Source organism: Nicotiana sylvestris, chromosome 11 (genome assembly GCF_000393655.2).
Source record: "Nicotiana sylvestris chromosome 11, ASM39365v2, whole genome shotgun sequence".
Classification (NCBI taxonomy): Eukaryota; Viridiplantae; Streptophyta; class Magnoliopsida; order Solanales; family Solanaceae; genus Nicotiana; species Nicotiana sylvestris.
The window spans coordinates 92,922,704-92,950,664 of NC_091067.1; the positions used below are offsets into that span (position 1 = coordinate 92,922,704).

At 37.8% G+C, this 27,961-nt stretch overlaps 2 protein-coding genes across 2 annotated transcripts; one reads left to right on the forward strand and one right to left on the reverse strand.

Annotated features, from left to right (window-relative positions):
• The first annotated feature begins 309 nt into the window (after positions 1 to 309).
• Positions 310 to 9,010, forward strand: LOC104239018 (uncharacterized). Its single transcript, XM_009793553.2, has 6 exons — positions 310 to 505; positions 902 to 1,034; positions 1,586 to 2,197; positions 5,998 to 6,487; positions 7,027 to 7,108; positions 8,644 to 9,010. Exons 1-6 carry the CDS (start codon positions 470 to 472, stop codon positions 8,845 to 8,847), a joined length of 1,557 nt encoding a protein of 518 aa, XP_009791855.1. The 5' UTR covers positions 310 to 469; the 3' UTR covers positions 8,848 to 9,010.
• Positions 9,011 to 17,219: 8,209 nt separating this feature from the next.
• LOC104239017 (zinc finger CCCH domain-containing protein 17) lies at positions 17,220 to 21,123 on the reverse strand. Its single transcript, XM_009793552.2, has 3 exons — positions 20,737 to 21,123; positions 19,562 to 19,672; positions 17,220 to 19,383 (listed from the first exon to the last, which is right to left on the reverse strand). Exons 1-3 carry the CDS (start codon positions 20,866 to 20,868, stop codon positions 17,491 to 17,493), a joined length of 2,136 nt encoding a protein of 711 aa, XP_009791854.1. The 5' UTR covers positions 20,869 to 21,123; the 3' UTR covers positions 17,220 to 17,490.
• Between the last annotated feature and the right edge of the window lie 6,838 nt (positions 21,124 to 27,961).

The following is a 27,961-nucleotide window of genomic DNA, read 5'->3' on the forward strand; positions in this document are numbered from 1 at the left end:
GCCATTGGGATGATTTTGGGATTTGAGATTTTACCAAAATATAGGCGACACTTATGGCAAATATGAGTTTTAAAAATAAATTTCAAATTTATTTTGGCAAAACTTATGACCCAAACTGAGGCCTTAGTCTTTGGTCTAAGATTTATTTAATACTACTACACGATAAAAATTGGAGTTTCATAACTCTATTTAATCATAAATTTTGAGTCAAAAGATGGAGCAGAAACGAAAGTGTAGGGACCAAGGAAAGGGAGTGGGGCTAAGTCCAATTTGTCACTCTACACAGTCTCACTTTCTGTCCTTTCCGAAATAGACAAGTGATTCATCCCTCTCCATCACTAGTCACAATTACTTCCCACTCTCGACTCTCCACTGTATTTCAGTCTCTTTCTCAGAAACACAGTCTCACCTCTTCAATCACGCTACAAGTGAAGAAGAAGAAATGGACCCTTAATTAGATGATACGTAAATGGAGTACGAAAGAATCGACAAGAGACATATACAGGTAATTAAACTTGACATTTGTGAGCTTTAGAATCAGTGGCAATGGAGTAGAGTACAAGCTTTAAATACTACCATCTTTGATCTGGGTTGAAAGCAATTTCTTTTTCTCTTTCCCCAATGTGGGTTTTAGTTTTCAAGAAAAAAAGGGTAGAAAGAACGACACTTTGACATTTCGTTTTCATTAACATTTGGCTTTTCACCCACTTTAGTTGTTGTTGGTTTTGCTTGTTCCTTTCTTGTGCTTTCTTTATTCTCCTTTTGTTTGAAACAAAATAAATCAACCTTTGATCCATCTTATCTGCATATATTATACTGAGCTATCACTTTCTTTGTAAACCCCTTTTCTCATTTTAGGAAATTAAGCTCCTTTTGTCACATTTTGTTTGTTGTTATATAGCTGTCTCCTAGGAAGCTGAGGTCTATGCTACTGGGAGCAGAAAAGAAAAGAAGGGAAGAAATAGTAGAAGATCAAGAGCTTGAATCTGCTACTCTGTCCTTGAGATCCCAACTCTCTGAGATCCATGACTCTGGTATTTGTAATGCATTCACATTTTGTATATTATTTCACTGAGATTTGTACTTAGGAGACTTCCTTTATTTCTTGCTGAAATGCTTACCTTTTGAAATCCACCCTCACCATTTACTCCGACTGAACTGTATTTTCTTGAAAATCAAACTCTTTCTGTTTTGCTTCCTCCCTCTGGCCCATTATATGTGGTGGTGTTTGATTAAATATAGAGTTTAAGAAAGGAATGAGGATTTTTAAAATTTGTGGTCCAAGATAAGTCATAAGTATTTGCATAGTTACAAATCATCTCATTAAGGTAAGATGAGAAGTTTAAACTTAAATTGTGTCTAGATATAGAAATGTGTCATTTATTTTAGGACAGACTAAAAAGGAAAGTGTGCCACATAATTGGACGGAGGGACTCGTATTTAATCGAAAGAGCATAAGAAGTTGTGGGTGCTTCAAGCCTTCCAATTTCCTATGATAATACGGTTGCAGAAATAGGCATGGTCTGCTATTGGCTTGTTCTAATTTTGTTAGTTTGAATGCAAGTACTTGTTTTTTGCTTACCAGGTTGTAATTTGGAGAATTGCAAAGATGTAAATGTTGTAAGTATTGTTCCCGAGAGCTCGACTTCCTTAGCAGTTGATACGTCTGCTTCCTTGGAGATGATGAATGACATGAGAATCAAAGATCAATCGTTGGTCAATTCAAGAATTAGATCTCAAGATGACAGTATTTTGGACTGTGATAGTGGGTTCGATAGTATTAGTACTATATCTCCACTCTTTGAATTTCAAAAGGCTGAGCGGGCTGCACAGAGAGTGCCCATAGCTCCTTTCTCAAAACCTGCCCCTTCTAAATGGGATGATGCGCAGAAATGGATAGCAAGCCCAACGTCTAACCGTCCAAGGACTGGGCAGAGCAGTCAAGTTGTTGGATCACGCAAGACTAGTCATTCTGGATATGGCTATAGACAACAACCTACAAAGGTTGTAATTGAGGTTCCTGATCAACAATTGGTTCCTTATGAGGAGCCTGTCGACACAAAACAGATAGACTCAGGCCAGCCGAAGGACAGTGGAGTTCAGAAGTTTGTGAGTTGGGAAGCTGAGCCGTACCCAATTGCTGAATCATATGCGAAGCCAGTGCTCATGATTGAAAATTCTATTGGACAATCAGCAAGTAAGACTAATTTTGACGTTCCATATCTATCACCCAATACCTTGCACTGTAGCTTTAATGTTTTACGTGTAAATGGAAAAAAAATTCTATCTCCTTGATGAATGTGTACAAAAACGAGAAAAAGTGCTATTGCTAATTTCCGTGTACTTTTTATACGTATAACTCATCGTTTCTAGTTTGTATTCTTTTGTGTGAAGAAATTCAATTTAGAAGTTGCACAGAGATATTCAATAGTTGTCTCATTTGACAAGCAATTTTTAATGCTTGGCTTCCTCCATACACTCAAGAGACATTTCTTTTCTCTTAGTGGGATGAGTGCACAGAATATCATGTAGGCTAATAATTTCTGAGAATATTAAAATTAAAGATAGATAATTGAGGTACTGATAAAAGAAAATTGATACTTGAAAGCATTCAAATATTCTAAAATTACTCGAATCTTATTGAAAATGTAAAAGCCTGTGATTTAGGTTCTTCATTCAATGGTTGATAGCAAGGTGGCATGAACAGAAGATTTAGCTGGTTACACGGCTGCATATTGGTAGAAGTGCAAGTGCACCTCGTTAAAGCTGCAAAGTTTTGTTTTTTATTGTTTTGTTCTTTGATTGGTAACATATAACTTTCACTTTTACCTTATAAAAGAAAAGGAATATGTAACTTTCATTAATATACCAGCAAACAGAGAATGGTGAAATTGTTATCGTCTTCACATTCGGCTGATACACACACACATATTTATTTTGAGGCTCTTTACATTAGGCTAATATATTTCTTAATTAAACTCTATCTCCCTTTCTCAAAGTTTACCATTCTTCAGCTCTGCATTGCACATGATTAAGCCTATCGCCCTATCTAACAATGTATTCAAGGAGTAATGAATTGTAAAGGGAAAAGCTTTTTCCTTTAAGGAAAGTAGACAAAATATTGGGCTGGCTAAAAAAAAGAGCAAGACAATCTATTTGGAAAGCAGAGTATGATATTATTTGGTCAAAATCTTACATTAGATCGTTTATGTTGCTAAAAAGTGCGAAGCTGCATGAATCGTTCTTCATACTGAAGTAATTGGACAATGAAAGTAACTTTTGGACCATTGGGTTCTGACTTTTATCTTTAAGAGAATTAAAGATGCTCATTTTCAAATTTGATCTTCAATCTATATTTACTAAGGTAAGCCAGCTTATTTATGGATGGGAAAATATGCCTTTTTTCCTTACCCCCGACTCCCGTGAACTTCCTTTGGAACTTCTCAACAAAAGAGGCCCAATCCTCTATACAACTAGATACCTCATGAGTACACCAAAAAGAAACTAGAACAAAAGACTAATTTGCAATTTTACAAAATCTTGTTCCACCCCTTCAAATGCCTTCTTATTCCTCTCCTTCCAAATAATCCACATGATTGCAATGGGGCAACCTTCCATGCCCTTGGACTTCTCTTCCCCTTGTGAGCCCTACTATGCAACGCCTCCTTCACTGTTCCAGGCATGATCCTTTGCATCCCAAACAAGTTTAGGACCACCCTCCACAAACTATTAGCCACTTGACAGTGCAATAGAAGATAATCTACATTTTCGCCTGAGCTTTTGCACATGAAACACCAATTGACATAGGTGATCCTCCTCTTCCTCAGATTTCTCACTGTCAAAATCACTCCCCTTGCCGCCAACCAACACACCTTTCTCTGTACTTTAGGAATCCAAATAGAGCGATGAGCGAAAACATATTCCTCTCTCCCAAATAACCTCTTATAATAAGATTTAACAGTGAACAATCCATCTCATCTCTACTCTCACTGTCTCCATACATCCGATATATTGTTTGGTGTAACTAAGCCCATACAATAACTCAACCAAATAGTGATATTCTTCCATCTCCCGATCTGGTAGGTTCCTCCTGAATCTTAAATCCCAACGAACTATCCCCTCGTGAGGCCTACAAATTTTTTTACAAATTTTTTTGGACTGTCATCTCTCTTTGGCAAGATACTCTACATATGTTGGGAGGCTTCCCTCAACTCGTTCTCCCTGTGCCACTTATGCGCCTAGAAACTAATCCTGCTTTCATCCCCAATCCTAAAAGAAATATGTCCACTAAAGTCTTCTCAACCCTTCATAATACTCCATAAACCACACCAAATGGTACTATGATGTTTTTGGTCCTCCAACTCCCTTCCATAATACCATATTTTTCGCTATCAGCCTCCTCCAAAATGCATTCTCCTCCATCCGAAATCTCCATATCCACTTCCGTAGCAAAGCTTATTGAAAACCTTGAGATCTTTCACCCCAAGTCCTCCCCATTCCTTTTCTATAAGATGAAACTACAAAATTTTGCATTTGGGAATGTCCAGAGACTTGGGATAACCTAACAATTATGGATGTGCTAGGGGACTGTGAGGTCTTAGAAGTACACGATTGAATACTAAGTTCTACAACTTGAGAAACTTGCTGCACTTCATGAATATAAAAAAGACAAAAAGCTGTTATCTTATTCCTTAAGATAGGTAAAGTTCGAGGAAAATTTTATTAAAATGAAGCACCAACAAATAATGCCATGAAGATTGCTATCCTTATACACAAAGATGTATGTCGTTATTTTTTGATAAGGTAAAATGTATGTCGTTATTATTGTTACCATTCTCAAAAGAAGGAAAAACGGGAATGCATGTCGTTACATGAATGATGATGTTCTTCTGTCTGATATTTTGTCTTTGCTATCTTTCCTTTATCATTCTTTCGTTATGCCAGCACGTCAACCTTTGATGAATTTTCTCTACCAACTTAATTCTGTAAGTTCTGGCTGCAGCTAGACTTAGATTTGGTATTCTTTTTTCATACTTGTGTGGATGTAACAGAGAAAGAGATTCATGACCTTATTCATGATTAGTAACAGTGACATTTCTATATTTCTTTCTTAAGTTTCAGCTGATTCTGTTTTTGATGAATTTCCTATTCCAATTCCATTTTCTACTTAATTTCTGAAACTAGAATTGGTGTGCGAAGTTTTGAGATGTGACTTGCTTTCTACTGGATTACAGCTGATATATCTAAAATTTGAAGAATCCATTAGAGTCAGAAATAAACTGAGGGCTCGAGTAAGATCTTGAATTATGATTGCTCCAAATGGAAGTTTCATGAGGCTTAGATATACTGATGTTCCTGTATGGGCACATGTGTACATGCTCAAAACAGAGAATGGAAGATTTGTTATACACATATGAGCATGCAAATAATTTAATTTATTTCTATACACCAACTATATATAGAGAGCTCATTATTGAGATCATTATAGTATTATTTGAACAATTTGGATAAAAGTTATTATGAAATTCTTAAGATATAAGGCAAAATTTTATTGTCTGCGTTGTCCTCCAAATCTATGACCGTGACTATGAAGTTGTTGAACTCTAAGAACCTTTTGTCTTTTCTTACCAAGAATTTTGCATGTCAAGGTCACAACACCTCAAAATCGTCAGTCACAGTGTTCTCTGTCTATTTATATGATGCCATTCCTAAAATGTACATCTGGCATTTGAGTCGTGATTGAAGCTAAAACCAAGCTCAACTAATTATGAATATTAAAAAAAATCCAAGAATATCATTTTGACGATTTTGTTCATGTTTTCTCTTGATAGCATTGATATGTTTAATTTGATAAGCTACAGATAAATTCAAATTAGCATGGAACTTGTGGTTTTTGGTGCCTTTACGTCTTACTCGATTCATATTCTTCTGCAATACATTGTTGAAATCTGATGAACTTTTAGGCATACAATGGAAAATGATTGTATATTTTTGCAGTAAATCTGAGCCGTCATGATTCATCTGTTTCTATCCATAGTGCAACCGTCATTCCCCAACCATCGACTGCTAGGTCAGTCTCAATGAGAGATATGGGCACAGAAATGACTCCAATTGCAAGCCAGGAACCTTCCAGAACAGGGACACCTGTGAGAGCAACAACACCAACTCGCAGCCCAACTTCTTCTCGGCCATCAACTCCAGGAGCTGCACCAGCTTCTTCTCCCTTTTGTCCTTTAAATGATAATTTGGAGGCTCACATAAATGACTTGACTGACCAGGAATTACAGATGAAAACTCGAAGAGAAATTATGGCACTTGGAACTAAACTTGGTAAGATGAATATAGCCGCCTGGGCTGGCAAGGATGGTGAAGATAGAAATGCGTCCAGCTTGCTGAAAACTGATAAGCGAGAGCAACCAACTACAACTGTCACTGAGACACGCGCAGCTGCTTGGGAGGACGCAGAGAAAGCAAAGTATATGGCCAGGTAATTTCTTCTTAATTTAGTTCTTGAGCCTTTTGGTCATAGTTTAGAATGTAGCTGCAAGTCATGCTAGCTTATTCTTGGACCAACTTGGTGCCCCATTAATGACATCGATCATGTTATCCATTGGGAAAAAAAAGATATCTATCTTATTCAACTCTATAGTTACCCTAAGATGCGCTTCATCCTCGGCCGCACTTATTATTTTTCATGGTGACTGATGCTCTTTATGTATTGCTCTTATCCCTCCCCCCCCCCCCCCCAAAAAAAAAAAAAAAACCAAAAAGAAAAACAAAACAAAAAAAGGCAGAGAACCAATAAATCAATAAATGCAACGTAGACTGCGTACATAAGACCCAATGTGGTCCGGCCCTTCCCTGGACCCTGCGCATAGTGGGAGTCTAGTGCACCAGGCTGCCCTTTGAACCAAAAAATCAATAATAAGTTAGTAATGAAATCCTAGTTGATAAAGGCTGATAATTCCGAGTAATTGCTTCTTTCTTTGCTGCATAGCTTATGACTTACTGCTTATCTTTGTTCAGGTTTAAACGGGAAGAAATCAAGATACAAGCATGGGAAGATCATCAAGAAGCAAAGACAGAAGCTGAGATGAGGAAAATTGAGGTAGTCGTCTTTTGCGTGATTATCATGCTTCTAGTTCAGCCATCTACACTATACACATGTCTCTTCTGAAGCTCTGCACCAGAAGTACATGACTTCTATGTTTTCTGTTTAGACCTTACACGTTTTTATTTGTTTCTCTGATTTAGTACCCCTAAACCACAAGCCATAGTGCAAATTATTGAGTCTGGTGTAAAACCTAACTTTATTTCGTTATTTTATCTAGTGGTGCCTTTTCAAATAAAAGGTATTCCCTCTGTTCCATTTTTATGTTGCATACTTCCTTTTTTTAGTCTATCCCAAAAAGAATGACACCAATTTATATTTAGAAACAATTTAACTATAAACTTCCCATTTTACCTTTAATGAGATGATTTATAACCACAAATATATGAGTTGTTTTTACATGTTCAAAAGTCTTTCTTTCTTAAACTCTGTGCGCTGTCAAACACCATCACATAAAATGGAACAGAAGTAGTAATTATATTTTAAAAGATGTGTCCAAACTGCTTGGAAAGTTATATTTGTTGTCTCTTATTAAGAACTACAAGATGACGCATACGTATCACTGCAAATTGAAAATAATGCACCATGTATTGTTGTTGCACCTTGGTTAAGGTTTGTGCATTCTTTTTTAAATTTCTCAAGATGTCCTTGTTTTTCCAGTTCTACATGCTTTGGGAAATGACTTGTTGATCTTACTTTGTGTGCGATCAACACTTGTTTCATGGCGATCATGCTGCATAGAGCTCTGTGTTTCTTTTCTTCCATCCTTATTCTTTTTTCCTTCAACTTACTGCTCAGGATGTCCTTGTTTGTCCGCTCCTACTAGCAGAGCTATGCGATTATGGAGCACATGATTTTTTTAACAAATTAGTAGTTAAGCTTTTTTCTTTCAGCATTCAGGAGACTTTGGTCCACCTGATTACTTTAAAACTCCACTTGTGTTTCTCAGAATTGGATCAGTATTTAACAAATCATGTCTATCTAGAAAGTAGAATCTAAAGACCGACATGGCATAATATGGTTTGCAAGAATTGACAATTTAGTCTGTCTTAAATCTTATTGTGAGTGCACCTATAATTTTCTGTTTTAATAAGTATGACCTTAGCTGCAGGGTTATTCTATAGAGGACTTCAATATCTAACTTATGGTTTTTTCCAGTTTGATGGATGAACTATGTTGGAAAAAGTTAATACTTGTCAATGTGACCTTTTAGATTAGTCTCTAGTGGATGTTTCTCGATTTGCCGTGGATCAAGATGCAATTGAGGCTCATGCCATACACCTTATTGGAAAAATATTTGTTGTCTCTGGTACCTGTTGCTCACACGGCTGCAATACATGTAGCTGTATACTTGCAATCTGGTTGTTTCTACTTGGATGTTGGATGATTTCCTTCTCTTAGTGGACTTGTGGTGTGTATATATATATATATATGAATAAGAAGAAAACACATTTTGCTAAAAACCCTTATGTTGAATATACATTCATTAACATGACCTGAACTTTTCGCAAACTAAGCATTTTGGCTTTCAGGTGGAGTTGGAAAAGATGAGGGCACGAGCACAAGACAAGCTAATGAACAAGCTAGCTGCTGTGAGGCACAAAGCTGAAGAGAAACTGGCAGCAGCAGAAGCCAGGAGAAATAATCATGCTGTAAAAATAGAGAAGCAAGCAGAATATATTCGTAAAACTGGCCGCTTACCCTGCTCATTCTCCTGCTGCCGCTGGTGCTTCTGAAGCTACAAATCACTATTAAATGCTCTGTATATTTTTCCTTTTTTGACTAGCTAGTATTGTGAAACTGGACTCGCATTGTATGCTTGAGCTCTTTGTACAAACTCAACTGTTAGGCCACATTACTTGTAATTCTTGTTTAATGGAAGTTGAAGTTCATGCATTATACTATGGCCACTTGTGATTTTACCTACAAATGAAGCATAACTTTTTATTCAGCTTCCTTTTGTAGAGAGAACTCGTGCCACATTTTCGCTGAGATTGAAGCGCCTCTTCTATACTGCCAAAAGGGTAACAATAGTACTCCCTGACCCATTTTACGTGTGCGCTTCGATCGGTTATGGTGTTTAAGAAAGAGAGCTTTTGAAACTTGTGGTTTAAAACAAGCCATAGATATTTGTGTGCTTATAAATAATCTCATTAAGGGTAAAATGAGAAGTTTAAAGATATTGGTTCTAAATATAAAAAGATATAATTTTTTTGGAACAAAATACAAAGAAAAACGCATCACATAGATTGAGACAACGGGAGTAATAGCTAGAGGACCAATCTCACTTAACACCTCATCCTTAAGCTTGACAATTCTCTTTGACATGTTCTAAATGCTCATTACACATCAGGATGCTTTCTCGTTTAGTTAGCGCTTAAGTTTTAAAGTAAGTATTTAAATGCCCCCCTCATCTATCATTCCCTGTTAATGTAACCTAACTCCTAACTTCAGATGATTAGAGTTAGGCTATCAAATGAGCGGGTTGGGCTCATTTTTCGGTGGGTCAGGCTTATTAATTCAAATATTTTCTCCACTCCAAAGCTATCTTCGTTATGCACAACTGAAAAGTTCTTATCCCTCTCTCGATGAACTTCTTTTTATCATTGTATGCGCTTTTTCTTGACTTAAGGTTAATTGTTTATAACCTGTAAAGGATAATGGCTTCACCATTAACTATTCGCATGTAATTGTTAAGCTTCATTATAAATGGAGCTCAATGTCACATCCTTAGTTTTCAACTAAGCACACGTGCGGTGCTTGACAACTTGCTCACGATCCTGCTATACCAAGTCAGCCTAAAATACTACACTTAAGATCGCTAAGGAAATGTTAGATAAGATAGACAAGAGAATTTGCCAAAAGAAGCTTTATATTGTAGAGAACTTGATAATTTTGATTGAAGAATTACAAATGAATGACCCCCCTTTATATACTAGTCTCCTAGGGGCTAGTATGTAAATATTAATTGTTATAAAGTCCTTAATATTTACAAGTTAAGGGTTTTCTCTAGAACTCTCTACAAACCTAGAAGATTCCAAGAACTTTCCTACCAAATTCATAGGGATCTAGGGTCTTCCTAAGGAAATGTCCGTACTTCTCTGGAATCTTCTCACAAATGTTAGCCTTCCTCCTATATAAGCTTCCACATGACACTAATATATGCCAAATGGCGCCTATATGGCATGATGGCATGGCGGGTCAGGACACTCTCCCCACCCAATTTTGTGCCACCCTCGGCACAAAGCATCGACACGTACGCCCGCACCTTGCCTTGGCTTCGCCGGAAATCTTTGTCCATTAGCCATTATGCCCTATGGAGCGGTTCGTATTCCTATGTCATAAGGTACTGGTCACCTTTCTTCTTACCCCATTTGTACTTTGGACGGCTAGCAATGATGGCCTCGATCCTCCGCCGATCGGATACCTCTCCTTGATCTTGGCCTGAATCTCCCCATGACTCGACCAAGTCTAGTAGCTTCTCAAGCAACAGGTCCATGCTTCCACTCCCTATTTGGCTACCCTCTGTGGTCTCAGCCTTGCTAGCAAACTTGACCCCTCTGATTGGTGCATCGTCTAAATCTGATAGCGTGCCATCACTTTGTAACTCGTCATCCTTTTCAACTATGTTCTCCCAACTTTTCTTGTTGCCACCATGCTCCATTTGCATGGAGCCAAGATACGCTTTGGAATCCTCTACTTTTGACTTAGATTCCAAGCGCTCCCTCCCCAATGCAGGCGGTCCCTCCTGTGTCACCCTTGTGTGCCTGAGCAAAGTTCCCGATCATTGCTGCAAGCTTCCCCAACTCTGGGCATTCACTTGCCCGATGTGATCCTTTAAAAAAGTAGCATCCTCCCTTAGGCACGTACTCGCTACCGTTTTCTGGCCCCTTGCCGTTTCTCTTGGGCCCCTGTCTATTATGGGATGGACCCTTGCCACTATACTTGTATATCTCGGCTATGCCTTTCCCATTGTCCTTGTCATGATCTCCCCCACCCTTTTCGGTGTTGCCTTCTTTGGACTTGGCAGGTTCCATCTCGAAGTTAACGAGCGACTCGGCTACCGCAATGGCCTCGTCCATGTTGGATACTTGATGCCTTCTTAACTCCTACTTTACAGAATTTTGTAACCCATTCATGAAGTAGAAGAGGGAATCTTCCTCGGACAATGACAGGATTTGTAGTATTAAGGTAGTGAACTCGCGCACATACTCCCAAATTATGGTCGTCTGTCGGAGCTCCCTTAGCTTCTGCGTAGCCTCGTACACCACATTAATCAGGTAGAATTGCTTCTTCAACTTCTTCTTGAGCTGCTCCCATGTCTCAATATTGCATAGCCACTTCTCCATGTCGGCACACTTTCGACGCCACCATCGCACGACAACCTCAGTCAAGTACATTGAGGCTTTGCGTACCTTAACAACTTCGTCATCCTCTTTGACTATCTCAAAGTACTTGTCCATCCTCAAAAGTAAGTCGTCCACTTCGCGTGCGTCCCATGCACCACCATACTCTTTTACCTTAGGGACCTTCACATTTCCCCTTTTGCAAGTACCATGCCCTTGATAATCCCGACCATGGTTCCCTACAAAGTTTCCTTCTAGCAATCTCTAGTATTCTTTCTAACATTCCTTTAATCATAACATTTTCTCCGATATCACGTTGTCACGTCCTTACTCTTCAACTAAGCACACGTGTGGCACTTGACAACTTGCTCACGATCCTGTTATGCCAAGTCAGCCTTAAATAATATCATTAAGATCGCTAAGGAAATGTTAGATAAGAAAGACAAGAGAAATTTGCCAAAAGAAGCTTTCTATTGTAGAGAACTTGATTGTTTTGATTAATGAATTACAAATGAATAGCCCCCCTTTATATACTCATCTTCAAGGGGCTAGTATGTAAATATTAATTGTTATACAAGTCCTTAATATTTACAAGATAAGGGCTTTCTCTAGAACTCTCTACAAACCTAGAACATTCCAAGGACTTTCCTAGCAAATTCATATGGATATAGGGTTTTTTAAGGAAATGTCAATACTTCTCTAGAATAGCTCTAGCTTATAATACTTCGATGAGTACGTGGGAGGGGGTTATTGACGACCATCGATGTTGAACGATATATTTGTTTAAGCATAACTCGATATTATCTTTAGGACAAATACATCGACAACCCCCTAAAGTTGAGACCACTTTTCACTTTACTACTTATTCTTTAGTCTGTTCCATTTAAATACTTTAACCAACCCTTTAATGTGCCACTTAAACACTAAAATCTCGACCCATATTAAAACAAAATCGTGTGGGTGCAAGCGTTGTCCATGCGTAATTTCAGCCCAATAATTGTACGCCATGTGGATCTTTTGTCCACGTAATTTACCTGGGTACCGGGTTGACCCGTCACAAATTTATTATACCTAATAACTAATAACCCATTCCCATTTTTACCTCCATCAATCCGTAAAAAAAAATAAGAAAACCCTAACCCGATGATTTTTCATCGGATAAATTGCATGTTCATGCTCTTAAATCCATCGGCTTCCATTCGTTTGTCTTTCTTTTGATTCTGGTAAGCAACATTTATTGTTCATCCTCAGTTATTTGTTGTTTATTTTGGGTGCATGTTAGTAATTTGGGTTTTGAAATGTCAGACCCAAAATTCGAGTTTTTTCTCTTCTTTTTTGACGAATCTTTCTGACTTGCCTTTGTTTTTTCGTGCTTTGTCTTTCTCAATGTAGGGTAAAGTATGTATGGGGACACCTTTATTCTTGTACGCTTTTATCATGGCGAAGCCTTTACCAATCCTCCAGATGCAAAATACATCACCAATATCGAGGTGAACGAATTTTCTTTGATCTGGACCACTTTTCCCTTTTTGAATTTGGTTATTATACAAAGGGGCTGGGGTACCAGACTATTGGGGATTTTTATGTATTTAACCCTAATAGTAAAGAATTTGTGTTGGTGGAAAATGACAAATAATTATATAATATTGGTTGTCATTGTACTGATGGAAAATTAAATGTGTATGTTTTACATGTTATTAATGAGGTTGTTGAGACATTTGTCCCAGCTGGCTATTTATGTGGGCTTGAAATTACTCTAGATAGTAGTGACTCATTAAATAAGGCATTTATGGTAACAAGTGAAGGTGGTCCAGATAATATAAATACAGAACAACCTCTTAAAGAGCCTCCACTTGAAGAGTCACAGGCTGGTAGTTTTTTTGCTGAAGAACCAACTGTAGAGGATGTTATTACTGAGGAAAAGTATTCTGTTATTGCAGAAGATGATGTTATAGGTTGTGAAGAAGAGGTTGAAACAGATGTGGCTAGTAGTGAGTCTGATGTAGATGAAATTCCTGATGAGGATGATAGTGAGGTTGATGAAGAGTTGAAAGTCTTAAGAAATGATAGAAGAAATAAAAGAAGGCTAGCAGAAGAAAGAAACAACCTGAAACTGCTGGAGTACCAATAGGAGAAGCTGGAATTGACAGAGGTTTTGAAGATATATGGGTGAACAAATGACAGAAATATGTTGGTAGATTAGGAGGTGATGAGGATTTCATAGATAGTTCAGATGCTGGAAGTGATGACACTAGTGAAGATCTGGATGGGGACTTTGAGCCAGATGCAGACATCCCAAGTAGAAGGAAGAGTACAAAGGTTAGATATGACCCAGTCTGTGTAGTTTCAATATTTGAATTGGGCATGATATTTGAGAATGCTAAGGTATTTAGGAAGACAGTGACTGGTTATGCAGTTGAGTACAAGGTTCAATTGAAGCTTAAAACCAATGAGAAGCATAAAGCAAGGGTAAGGTGTAAACATAAAAGATGCAGATGGGAGTTGTTTGGTAGTATTGATAGGGATACTAATGACTTTATGGTGAAAAATACTACCCTATTCACAAGTGTCAACCATTGAACACAAATAAGATGTGCAATTCCAAGTACATTGCTAACAAATTCAAAAAAGAGCTAACTGCTGCACCTTATATGAGGATCTGGGAAATTCAGGAACTTGTTAGAGAGAATTTGGGATTGTATATAGGAAGAACAATTTCTTATAGGGCCAAACAAATAGTTCTTAGAAAGTTTATGAGGATTGGAAATTGGAGTTTGCTAGACTTTGGGACTATACTGACAGTATTAAAGAAACAAATCATGGTAGCTCTTGTTGGATAGAAATTGACAGAGAATCTGAGCATGGTAAGAACTTATTTAAGTACTTTTATGTTTGTTTTGATGCCTTGAAAAAAGGTTGACTTGAAGGTTCTAGAAAGATCATTGGCTTTGATGGGTGCTTTTTAAAAAGACATTGCAAGGGTGAATTGTTAGTTGTTGTAGTAGGAACCAGCAGATGTTTTCTATTGCATGGGTTGTTGTACACCATGAGACCAAATATTCATGGAGCTGGTTCATTGGACACTTAATGGAAGATCTACAGTTGGGATATGGTCAAGGTTTAACAGTTATGTCAGACATGCAGAAGGTAAATGTTTTGTTGTTCTTGCTTGTTAACAGTACTAACTTTTTTGTATTAATTCCTAATGTTTTATTCTGCCTATATTTTGATGTAGAGATTTTTGGCAACTGTGAAGGACTTGCTCCCTGATGCAGAAGTCAGGATGTGTGCAAGACACATATGGTCCAATTGGTCAAAGAAATGAAGGGGTGAAAAAAGAAGAAAGTAATTCTGGAAGGTTTCAAAGGCAAGCTATGTGTTTAAATACAACAAAAAAGTTGAGAACATGAGGAGACTTGGCTCACAGAATATATGTGAAGACATGATGAAGTATCCAAGGGAGGCATGGTGCAGAGCTTTCTTCCAAGAACATTTCAGGTGTGACATAATAGAGAATAACATGTGTGAGACTTCTAATTTATGGATATTGGCTGCTAGGCACAAGAGTATTATTACCATGCTAGAAGAAATTAGGCATAAGATAATGTCTAGACATGTTGATATGATTAGGTTTGCTGAGACATGGATTTCAGATATATCACCTAGGCTAGGCTAATTAGAAGAGAACAAGGAGTTAGCTAGACAGTGCACAGTTATATGGAATGGTGAGGATGGATTTGAAATCAAACGGAAAGAGTTAAGGTTTGTAATAAATACTACATTCAAGACTTGCACTTGTAGGTTGTGGGAATTGAGAGGCATCACATGTTAACATGCAGTGTGTGCATATTATTACTTATAGCAGGATCCAGATGAACATGTGGAGCACTAGTACAGAAAGGATAAATTCCTACAAGCTTATGGGCACTTCATTCAGCCAATTCTTAACTTAGAAATGTGGCCATTGGGTAACAATCCTCCAATTGAACCACCAGCACCAAAGCCAATGCTAGGCATACCCCAAAAGAGTAGAAGAAAGGCCAAGAATGAACCACCAAAAAACTCTCAAACACTAAGAACACTAACAACCATCCCCATTCTTACACTATCAATCATCTTCAGCCACTTTTGAATTCTATTGGCATTAACAATTGCAAGAACAACAACACAACCAAATAATTACGGCAATTAGTAGAATAACAAATAATAACTTATTCCTCCATTGTCTAGCTCGTTACCTTTCTTGATCAAAGGCCTTGACTCTCTTCAACAAACCCCAAATAATTTTATTTGGTTGGTCAGGAAATGTTTCCTCAAACCATCTGAAGTAGTTACGTCCTCCTTTATCCTTTAAAACATATCCAATAAAATCAATTTTAAAAACTGCAAATTCGTACCAATATTAAGATCAAAGAAACAAAAGAGAACTTGTTGAAATATATACTTACTATGCCATTTTTGCATACAAAATGCCTTCTGCCTGGGTTTGCCGAACTCCATGAGATTTTCAACACACATGCCCGACCACATCGGCACGAATCAGTCATCTCTGAATTTTCAGACATCGGCAAGCAACAAATTGAGAGAGAGAAGATGTGAAGAAAGCTTAAACCAAAATCGAAGGAGGACGGTGGTCTTTCAAATTGGAGAAAAAAATGTCAATTTTGCCAGAGAAATTCGGATTGAAGAAGAGGAATTAGGGCTTGGAGAAGAAGAAGAAGAAAAAGAAAGGGGAAAGGGGTTAATATAACGTGGGGTTTAGGATTTTTACCGTTGGAATAGTTCAGTCAGACTATATTTTTACATTCACGTGCTCATTATATGTGATTCACAAGTGAAGTGCCTCGTGGGATTTTAGTGTTTAAGTGGCACATTAAAGGGTTGGTTAAAGTGTTTAAATGAAACGGACAAAAGAATAAGTAGTAAAGTGAAAAGTGGTCTCAACTTTAGGGGGTTGTCGATGTATTTGGCCTTATCTTTATGTTTTTGTGTCTACATCTCTCCTATGATATGATAGTATGTAAATTTCTTACAATTTTATCCTCCTCGAGTGCTCGTCTATTTCCTTACTACTCCCTCCATTTCAATTTATGTGAACATGTTTGACTGGGCGCGTAGTTTAAGAAAAAATGAAGATTTTTAGAATTTGTGGTCCTAAACAAGTCAAAAAGGGGTCCAAAATATTTGTGTGGTTATAAAAGCTTCTCATTAAGGGTAGAATTGAAAATTTAAGCTAAATTGTGTCCAAATTTAAAAAGGGGTCATTCTTTTTGGAACGGACCAAAAAAGAAACAGGTTAATATAAACTGAAACAGATGGAGTACATGGATAAGGCGCAAATGATCTCGAATACCTTGAAATCCCTCAAGAATTAATGTCCACTACGCAGACCTCCAGGCTGAAAGATTTGCTAATAAATATTTAGATGGAGTCATCATAAGTTCTGATTCTGTAAAGGCTAAGAAGTAAGCTAACAAGCCACTATCTTACTTTAATAGATCCAAAGACCAAACTTTGTAGGAAGGTTGCCCAGCAGCCCAGATTATTACGGGGGAAAGTGCACAGCTAGCCACTTTGAGGACCCCTAACCTATTTAAGGCATAACAGCCGCCATTTCAAAGGAGTCATACTGGCTTGAAGTAAAAGTGTGTATAAATGAACTTTTCGTACAAGTTTAAGAGGCAACTCACGCATTTTCCCATTTACCAATACCAAACGCTATTCATTATGCAAAGGAAATTCCACTAAGCTAACAGAGGATATAGCAAAGATACTTTCTGTTTAACACTCTAAAGTTACAGTCATGACCCTTTTGGGCAAACCTGAATGATAAAGCTGCCCCGAGCCACTAACTGGTGGAAAATTATCCATCCAGTCAGAGGGTTTAAATAAATGAGAAGAAGTTTCTAATAGTACAAAGAGCAAGAAAATAGAACTCTCTCTACTTGTAAAATCAAAACCAGTAGAGTTAAATTTGCTCATTAAACAACCTAAAAGAGCTCACAGATGTATAGAAAACGAACGTCCCGACATTTATGAGGAAACAACACCCAGCTTCTTTGCAAAGTCATCTCCATCATCATCATCATCATCCAGGTATTCGTCATCAAGGTCACCGTTCTCACCTTCCTCTAATGTGTAATCTTCACCCTCAACCGGCTCATAGTCATCATCGCCATCTACCTGATTATAGCCTTCGTCGTGGCCCTGAGCATCTGAGCCTTCCATAATCATCTCTTCTTCAGCTTCAAGTTCATTTGCACTGCGGCACAAAGGAGACTGGTGATCTGCAGCAAGCTTAGATTCTTCCTCCTGCTGAATAGAAAGGCCAGACCCATTTTTGATGATAGCAGAAGGAAAATCCACCACATTCCCAATAGTCATCACTGTCTGGCCTTTTCTTTCATGTTCATCGTCTTCGCTCCCACCAGATGTCATACCAGCTCCACCCCCTCTTTTCCTCTTCAGAATCTCTTGCAGAGACATTGGTCCTTCAAATGATTGATCCTCCCCACTATCAAGCTTTTGGAACTTGCGCTTCCCCAGGTGTTGTTGCTCATTGAGATTTTGCTCATTGCTCTCCGCAGTTTTCCTACCTTTAAGTTCAACAAGACTTTTAGGACGCACAAAGTTGGAATTATTGTCATTTATTATATCTCTTCTTAGACGAGGACCTCTGTTATTTCTGTCACCATTACTGAGATCCTCTTGCACTCTTCCCTTTATTCTGTCTTGAAGCCTTCCTTGGTAAGAGGACAGCTGTGGCCTTTCTGAAGACAACCTACCACGATATCTTGCCCTATCCATTTCCCTATTCAACCGTAATTCAGCCCTGTCAGTCGGAGAAGATGACCTAACTGGAAGCTTTATTCTTCCTCGAAGGCGACCACTAAGAGAACTATCATGTGAAGGTACATAGTGTGCATCCCTCCTAGAACTCTTGTTGGCTCGATCCTCAACATTCTTTTCACTTGAAAAGTCATGACCAATGACAGATTTCAAACCATTACCTCTCCTATGCTTCGACAACCGATGTCTCAGATCTGACATTTTAACTTGTTCAGGTCTATCTACTGTACCATATCGTCTCCTTTCAAGATGAGCTGACCCCCCTGGTATTCTCTCAGAAGAAGCTATAGGCTGCTCCCAAGCATACCGACTCGGTAGCCTGTCATATGAGTCATATCCGCGCCCATCACGGTACATATCTCGGTCAATATCTGCCACTGAATCATAATCAGCAGAATCGCCCATGTCATATTCATTTCTCCCCCCATTGCTCCTTGTTCCACCATACTGATCTTCCTCATGATAGTAATCTGAACCTCTTAGCTCATCGTCCACAAGAACATCAAAACCAGGAGAAGGCTCTCTTGAAATTTCATCATCCTTGTTCTGCATGCTGCTGTGATCATCAAGGCCAATGGGCTGCTGCACCCTGTTGGGGCCACTGAGCGAATTGCCATTGGTTGCAGGCATACTTGGCTTGTACCTGGTACTCTCTCTGTTTATGACAGAATTTGGTGGCAGTACCTTCTCATCAAAGGTATTCTCTTTCTTAGTCAGATGATTTTCCAGTTTCCAAACTGGTTTAGGTAGTACACTGGGCTTCGGATGATTAGTTTGCAGAAGTTTCTTCCCTTGCACAGCATTTTGAACCCCACCAAATGCATTCTTAGCAGTTGGAGTTTCACTAGATGCAGTAGACACTGGAGGTTGTAAAGGTTTGCTAGAAATGGAGTTCGGTGCATGCATGAATGCACATTTATCACCTTTTGAACAAATCCCTCTCTGGAAGAATACGCAGGGCACGCCTTGTTTACTAGAAGCATAAGGACCCTGTGGCATAGGTGCAACAGACACCACTGGAGCTACAGAAGATCCTATAACAGTTGGAGCTTGAGCTTCCAAAAATCCATCAAGAGGCTGTAGAAACGAGGTTAATAATGATCAATTGAATGATTAACTTGCCAAAACAGAGCAATATACATCTGCTAGTAAAAGTAGAAACTCTAAATGTACATGATAACAAGATACTTTGCGTATTTATAGCACAGAGATGATAAAAAGTCTAGAGCATGTTGAGAAAGAAATAATAACTCACAGGATGCCGGAATGCACACTTCGGGTTTAAGCAGTTTCCGTTCAACCAGTACCAGCAATCCCTTGGATTAAGCCGAGCCATGTCGCTATGGCGGTACTCACACTCGCTTCCCTGTTAATAAAATATTTAGCGCGTCAGCGGAAGTATATATAGATCCATGGATGCGAATTAATTAAATTACAACATTATATAGCGTGGAGAAATGCACATAAATGTATTCACACAAAAAGGGACACAGATCATAAGGCATTTGTAAAGCAATTGCTTTTTCCCAAACAGTTATCAAAAGAGAAATAAATAAGAAATAATTCAGTAATTGCACGTGTTGCATCGATTAACTTTGTCTCATATGATAAAAAGAATGAGGCATACTTGCAACCAATAGATTCAATTGCAAACTAACAATCCGAAAAAGAAAATAAATTATGAAAAGAGAAATAAATGAGAAATAATTCAGTAATTGCACTTGTTGCATCGATTAACTTTGTCTTATATGATAAAAAGAATGGGGCATACGTGCAGCCGATAGATTCGATTGCAAAAATAACAATCCGACAAAGAAAATAAAGACAAATGTGATTGCCCGAATAAGATTACAGTGTTCCTGGAGGCATAAACCAATGCACTTATTGTCGGAATCCAAGTCACCAACTTAAATTCGCTACAAGATTGTCTATATCCAGTTTGACAAAACCATCATAAAAGCCGCAGAAACAAAACAAATTTCGATCTACGACAAAACAATTAAGCTCTTCTAATCCAGACAACACAGCAGCAGAAACCAATTTTTTTGCATATATACCTTAAATCTTGAATAATGTAGATAAATCGCTTGACATAAAAATTTACTAAAATAGTGCCAAGATTTTCTGACAAGAAGAATATTTTAAGCTGTAATCTCACAAAATCAAGAAATAGTTCTTCATTCCAAATGCCAAAGAAAAACTACAGCCGCCAAATATAAGATTTACTGATAATAAAAGCGGAAAAAAGAAATTATCTTAAAATTTTATAAAAGGAATAGAAAACACAATCTTTATCTCTTGCAACTCAGATCCTCAACTAGCAGCCACACACAATACTTCACGAATTAAAAAAAAGCACCAAATTCAATAGAATTAACACTTGATCGAGAATTAAAGGTATGTACAAGAACCAAAAGCCAAAGATTGGACCTTTTTGCAAGTGAGAGGAGAAGCGAGAAAATAGACACAATCGGTGTTTCTCTTGAGAGCTTCATCTTCAGCTGATGAAGGTGCCGTTGGCTGAGTTTGCAATTGCGGCAGCGGCGGCGTAGGGCCAACCATGGTGGCTTGGGTTTCTTGAATTGAACCCTAAAGAGATCCTACAAAAATCTTGAGGGGTGGATCTAGGGTTTCCGGAGGCGGCGCCGCTCCGGTATATACACCAAATAATGTGTGTTTGTGTGTGTAATTAACGGCACATCTGTGATGTGAAAGAATAATTTGCAGGGTTTGGGAGAGGAGAAGAAGATGAGGTAACGCTGTGTGAAGAGAAGAGAGGCTTTTTAATATCCAGGTGGACTGGACTTTCTTAATTTTCTTTTTCCCTTTCTCTACCCCTATTTCCTTTTTGTTTCTATTTTTTACTTTCTTCTTGTGATAATAATATATAGTAATTTGAACTTTCCTAAAAAGGTCGGAGGAAAAAGTTTTCTCAATATACTTCAAAAGAAAAGTCGCGAGAATTCATGCATTGTAGTTTCCTCTTTTGGGAAAAACTTTAGTTTCTCCAATTTTTATTTCCTTTTCTTCCCTCCTTAAATACTTTTTCCTAAAATATGCATTGTTAAGAAACTTAACCAAACAAATTACGACTAGGTGAACTCCTTGTCTTCTATAATTGAGGTTGGCCTTGAGGATCCGCAGAGGAGTAGAGATAGGTTAAAGAAGTACTGAGGAAAAGCTATTAGGCAGAATTTGCTATTGCTTCACTTAATTGAGGATATGATCCTTGATAGGAAGGTGTGCAGGTCGAGGATTAGGGTAGAAGGTTAGTAGGTAGTCGAGTGTGTGTCTTCCCCGTACCGTTAGTAATAGTTAGTCAACCTTATTTTTCGATTATCAACAGCCTTGGTTACTATATGTTTTCTAATTATATTGTTGTTGATAATGCATGCTCTCTTATTATCCTGTTATGGTTATTGTTTGTTTCTTATTATCTTGATGTTGTTATTGCTTTCTTTTCTTTTCTTTCCTTGAGCGGGGGTCTATCAGAAACAACCTCTCTACCCTCAAAGGTAGGGGTAAGGTTTGCGTATATACTACCCTTCCCAAATCTCACACATGAGATTATACTGGGTTTGTTATTGTTGTTGTTGTTTGTTATTTGAAAATCGCATATTTTTTGTGCGGTTCAAAGGCTTGGTAGAGTTCCCAACTTTAGATTTGTGTGTTTCAATTCAAAAGAAATTAGTAACTAGTCAAGCCTAATTTCAAACACAAATATTTAGAGTTGGCATATAGTTATGTGCTGATAATTTATGAATAATTTTAAATGTTAATAAAAAGATAATTGTTTCTTGATTGAGTGCAAATTTGTCCATTATTGGAAATGCTGATAATTTATGAATGATTTTAAATGCTGATAAATAGATAATTGTTTCTTGATTGAGTGCAAATTCGTCCATTATTGGAATTGTACTTCTCTCTTAAGTTCATCTTCGTCTAGTCGTACACCAACAGTTCTGAGGGAGAATCATGTTAACTATAAAACAGCCTAATCCCGACTAATTTACTATGATGAAAGTCCTTTCCGTTTTAACTTTGATGTTGCTCCCAACATAGAAAAGAATCTTATATGTCCCTCTATTATGATAAATTGTTTAAAGTTGTCCTCTCTTATACGATCAGACCATAAAATTCCTTACCGTCTTACTATCCACACACATCCATCCTTAAGTGGACGGAGAGGACACGTGGCACTCATCCGTGCCTTTTTTACATTTGATATTATTAAACTCGACCCGATCCATATTATCCGATACCCAAATCAATTAACCCGTAAAATATAACTCAAAATAAACCCCAACCCTATTACTTCAAGCTCTATCAAGACTGCCAATTTCAACAAAATTCATCATTAATTCCTTTTCTATTGGTGGGGGCAAAAGTGGGTCAAATGTCGGATTCTATTGCTATATCAAAGAGAAGGTGCCATTGTGGAGAGATTTCCAACCACTTCCGATCGACTACACCTCAAAATACCAGAAAGAGATTCTATAAATGTGTTAAACCTGAAGTAAGTTAAAAAAAATTCATGTGTTTATTTTGTTAATTATTTTGTACAAAAATTGAATTTTTATTCCTTGTAACTTAATTATTGTTCATTATCGTTAGAATGAGCCGTGTGGATATTGGGAATAGCAAGACGAGCCCTTTTCGGACCGAGCGTCGATAGAAATCAACAAGTTTTAGTGTAAATTGGATGCGGCTAATGTTACAATCAATATGTTGAAGCAATTGTTAGAGTCGTGCAAGTTACAAAGGGACAAATTGTTAGAAAAAGTTAAAGATTTGGAGGCTGCAAAAAATGTTGAAGTGAACAAAGCAAGGGAAATTGAAGATAGAGTGATTAAGATCAAGATCTTTATTTGAATTTCAGTTGCACTTTTTGTTGGATTTGTTGCGGCAATATGGATGAAGTAAATTCTCTAAAAGAAAGATGTCATATGCTCCATATTGATGTTTCTAGTTCTTGTAAAACTTAGATGTTTCTATCTACTGTTTTTTGATGCTCCTATCTACTGACTTTTGATGCTCTTAGCTATTGTAAAACAATGACATCATTTGTTAATTATGTTCCATGTTATTGTAATATAATGATGTTGCTTCTTCAATTTGTATTATGAGTAATTGTTTATGTACTAGTTGTGCTACAAGTCTTAATCCGCTATAGGCACTTCTTACACTCCTAATTAGATATAGGCACATATGGTGAGGCATATGTTTCCTTCGCCAAAGCTGTAACTGAACACATGTTTTCTTCCAACATAGACACTTGAAAACAAATGCTTAGAACTTATAACTTACAACTCAGAACTTAGAACTTAGAACTTACAACTTACAACTTACAATTTTGAACTCCAATATGGCAATTTACAACTTTGAAACATCAATTAGATTAATATGACATCCAATTCCAGTAATTACATCATCAAAAACATACACAAAAAACAGTAACTCTAGTAATTACATCACCTAAAATATATCATAAGGAATGAAAGGCCACATCTAAGCCCAAACCACTGGAATACAAATGAGATCACACTAAAAACAGTAATTGTAGTAATTACATCACTGGATCATAGTGTGACATCCAGTGACAACATTCAGAACCAAACATTAATCACAAAATACTAAATGGGAGATAGCTGTCATTAAGTTTTCAGTAAATACATCCCACACACAACAAAAAAAATTCTAGCTTTATCTTCATTTCTCTCTCCTTGATTTCAGCTTCCCAATTCTCTCTTATCCTTGTTTTTCCAACTGATTTGCAGTTACAACAGCTTTCCCTTTCCACTATAATGTTGGTGTTGAATATGGTAGATCTGTTGGAACACTAACACCAGTGAAGTTGATTGACCTTGTTCCAACTGTTATTTGTACATGTTGTCTCATCCTAGGCCTTGTATTTACTTCTGATATAACTCTTGTCCTAAGCACATCATCTTCTTCATGTCTAATACCCCTAACTCCAAGTGTAGGCATGAACCTAAGACCACTGTCCTGACTTGGTTGAGTGACTTGAGGTGCTGAACAATAGATATCATATTCAACTTGAGGCGTTGAACTGTCTTGACTTGGTTCAGTTTCATGATCTATCAAACAACTTGGCCTCTTCCTCTGCTGCTTTTCTTTTGATTTTGTTGATTTAGGTGCAGGTGTTGTACTGGTGGCAACCTGCTCAGTTCTTCCACTCTTTCTTTCCTTCTTTCCTTTTGGTTGCTATTAAAAAGACAAGTTAGAAAATATAAATATGTTCTAGCATTTAAAAATTTAATGTTTTGAAGTTAAAATTGTATAAAACAATTACCTGACCACAAGTCCTAGCATTATGAGTTGTTTCTCCACATTTGCTACAAGTCATGATTCTTCATTTTCTGGACAGTGACAATACTCCTTGCCTTTTATTTGCCCCATCCTTCTGCCTATCTCTCTTAACCTTAGGTCTGCCAATCAACTTCACAAACTCTGGAGGCACCATTACTTGAGATGGTTCAATCTTTGATAGAATATAAGGGTCCGCCAAACTCTATAGAGAACCAGGTTCTCTATCAAGTTCAACAAAACGTACACACACAGTAGTAAGTAATGACAATAGAAATTTTACGTGGAAAATTCCTAGCTCAACAGGATCAAAAATCACGACCTACCCTTGTAAGATTTCAACTTCACTACCGAACAACTTTTAGATTACAACCTATGTAACCTAGGAATTAACCTCTTAATTCTTCACTAACTTATAATATTTTATTACAAGTCACTTTGTAATAACTCTATTACAAAGACTTTACAACTTGGCTAACTCTAGACAAGACTCAAACACAAAGGTTTAAGGTTTACAAGAGTTTCCTACAGAATACTTCTAAACAAGATAAGTAGGAATTATAAATTGAAGAACTAATACAAAGTTACAACTCTACTGAGGACATACAAAGACTTGATATGGGAACTGGTCCGTAGCAGCATCGTACTTTGTTCTTGATGCACTGGAGAATCATTTTTCTTAATAATCAATCACTTGGAGTGCTTGAGTGAATTCTCTAAGTATTTAAGTGAATGTATTTTACCTTCCTTGATGTTAATAATACATGTGTGACATCACATACAATGATGTAAGCAAGGTAGGTAAAAATCCCTCCACAGAAAGTTGACTGCTACATTGTTCTTGTATTGTAGCGTGTGCACAGCAACTTTTTCAGCTGGAGAGTTGACTTCGTACAGTCACCTCGGGAGCTGGTAGGGACATGTTCCCTCATCTGTTCCTTCAACTCTGGAGATTTGAACCATATCCCAAGCTGGAACCTTGTGATCTTAAGGTCTTGAGAATGTGTAGCAGGTTCCTTATCTGGTTCTTAATAGTAAGTTTGTTAGATCATCAAAACATAAGACAAGGTACTCGTAACCAAGGTACTTGTAACCTATCAATTTCCCCCTTTTTAATGATGACAAACTTATAATTGAAAATCCGACAAAAACCAAATAGTGCCTCAGGAACCCCAAGTGAGTTCCCCCTGAATCTGTATTTCCCCCTTAATTAGTGCACATCATTATTATTCAATTATGCAAAAATGCACCAGGAACCTCAGAGAGTTCCCCCTTAATATTTGAACCTTAGTGAGTTTAAAATCTATATTTCCCCTTAATAAGTGCACATCATCCTTATTCAATTATGCAAAAATCTCCCCCTTTTGGTATCATAAAAAGCACAGAACAAGTAAGCAGCATAATAAAGTCTAGCGTGGTTAACTCATGCCACTTGTGTTCACACAACATGATAGAAGACAGAGACAAGAGAGCAATAGCATAAACAGCAAAAGGGAAAGACTTGCATTAACCAAACTTGGACTTTTACAGGCGAGAGTAGAATTATTGTTACCATCCACAATTCCAAAACAAAACAAAAACAAGTACCAAAAACAAAAACATCACCAAAACACACTTAAAAGATAGACACTATAAACTGGACACTAAGGGGACTACTCAGGGGACGCTGGAGGAAGAAGGGTTAGAAGAAGAAGCAAGGGTTTAGAGGACAAGATCCATGCAAGCATTCCCGGACATTTGCTCATTGAGCAGTCTTTCTTTCAGGTCCTCCACCTATTTCCTGAGCTCAGGATTCTTCTTTATCAGGCAGGCAACCTCTGAGCTGTGAGAACTACCGGAACCAGGTGCCTCTTGTAGCTGACTGAGTTGACTCTCAAGAATCGCGTTCCTAGCCTTCAACTTCCGGATCTCCTATGTGGCACTATTTTGAGCATTTATCAGTTGAGAGATAGTAGAGGTGCTTCCAACTCCTCTGACCTTTTCAATACACTCACACTCCTAAAGAGTGGTCTTGGAGAATGTTTGATTTTTAGTGCCCACTTTGGCCTGTCCCAGAGGCACTTTAAAGAATTCGAAGACTTTGGTGAGTAGAAACCCATATGGTAGTCCATGGTTGCCATCCTTAAAGTTTGCCACCTTTTGTATATGCTCAATCATTCTCCTAGGTAGATTGATGGTGGTAAAATTATCCAGGCCTTCCATAAGGAGCAGGTCAGCTTTGCACGTAATAGATCTCCTTTTAGCACAGGGAAGCAACACTTTGTTAACCATCTCAAAAAGCAACTGATATACTGGAATGAGTGATGTCTTATGCACTTGTTCCCCATGCTGGATTGTCTTGTCCTTGACAATGGAATTTATGAAATTTGACGTGGAGGCACCCCAAACAGACGACATCCCTTCAGCAGGAACACCCAGAATTCACCCCAATACGGCGAAGTCTGTCACTATGTCCGCCCCATTTACCAGCACACAGATTTGATCATCTTCAAATGTGAATAGGTCAGCATAAAAACTCCGCACCTCCTCCTCATATACTTTTGGAACATCATTTGCAAACAAATGAGTTCATTATTGGAAATCACAAATTTCTACTAATTGTCTCATCCCAGCAAGCTCTACAATGTCAGGGGAAAATGTGCGGCCCGAGAGTACTTTCTGATTTCTCAACTTCTCTTTCTCAGAACTCAGAGACTCACCAACTTTTGTTTTCTTGATGGTACTAGGTTCCTCATCATCATCCACTTTTCTTTTTACTGACTTGCGGATAGACTTTCCCTTCTTCACTGACTTTTTGTGCATATGTTCACTAGAATTCTCCACTTCTTCATCATCAGACTCTCCACCACTCTTTTTCATTGCCTTATCACAAAATTTCTCCACAAAATTTTCACTAGGAGCAACATCAGCACTCTTGGTTAGACTTTCAACACTTGTAGAAGTGTTTCTTTTGGGTTGAGAGTGAGAGTGCTTCTGCTTCGGGAACTTGTGAGTCAAGGAACTATGTTCCTTTTCTGCTTCCTCATCCATATTTACCACATGGACGACCCTTTCATGCATAACTTTTCCATACTTTACCAGCCTTTTCTTTCTTTTACTCCTTTGACATTTCTTGAGAGCAGACTCTAGAACCTCCTTTTTCTATAACCGTGTAGTAGGTTGCTTAGGGGTTGGCTCTGGAGATGCAACTGGCTTACTCCTAGCCCTAATAAAACTAGCAATCACCAAATCATCTATGTCTTCTTCACTATCACACTTCATCTCAGGCACCACCATATTTAGAGGCTCAACATTGAAGTCGGGAGAAAGAGCAGGATCAACACTGACC

Coding starts and splice junctions, on each gene's coding strand:
- LOC104239017 (XM_009793552.2), bottom strand. CDS start 20,868: ATGGTTGGCCCTACGCCGCCGCTGCCGCAATTGCAAACTCAGCCAACG. Junction 19,673..20,736: donor CTCCTCTCACTTGCAAAAAG/GTCCAATCTTTG, acceptor TTTTATTAACAG/GGAAGCGAGTGTGAGTACCG. Junction 19,384..19,561: donor AGTGTGCATTCCGGCATCCT/GTGAGTTATTAT, acceptor TCGTTTCTACAG/CCTCTTGATGGATTTTTGGA.
- LOC104239018 (XM_009793553.2), top strand. CDS start 470: ATGGAGTACGAAAGAATCGACAAGAGACATATACAG. Junction 1,035..1,585: donor CTCTGAGATCCATGACTCTG/GTATTTGTAATG, acceptor TTTGCTTACCAG/GTTGTAATTTGGAGAATTGC. Junction 7,109..8,643: donor CTGAGATGAGGAAAATTGAG/GTAGTCGTCTTT, acceptor TTTGGCTTTCAG/GTGGAGTTGGAAAAGATGAG.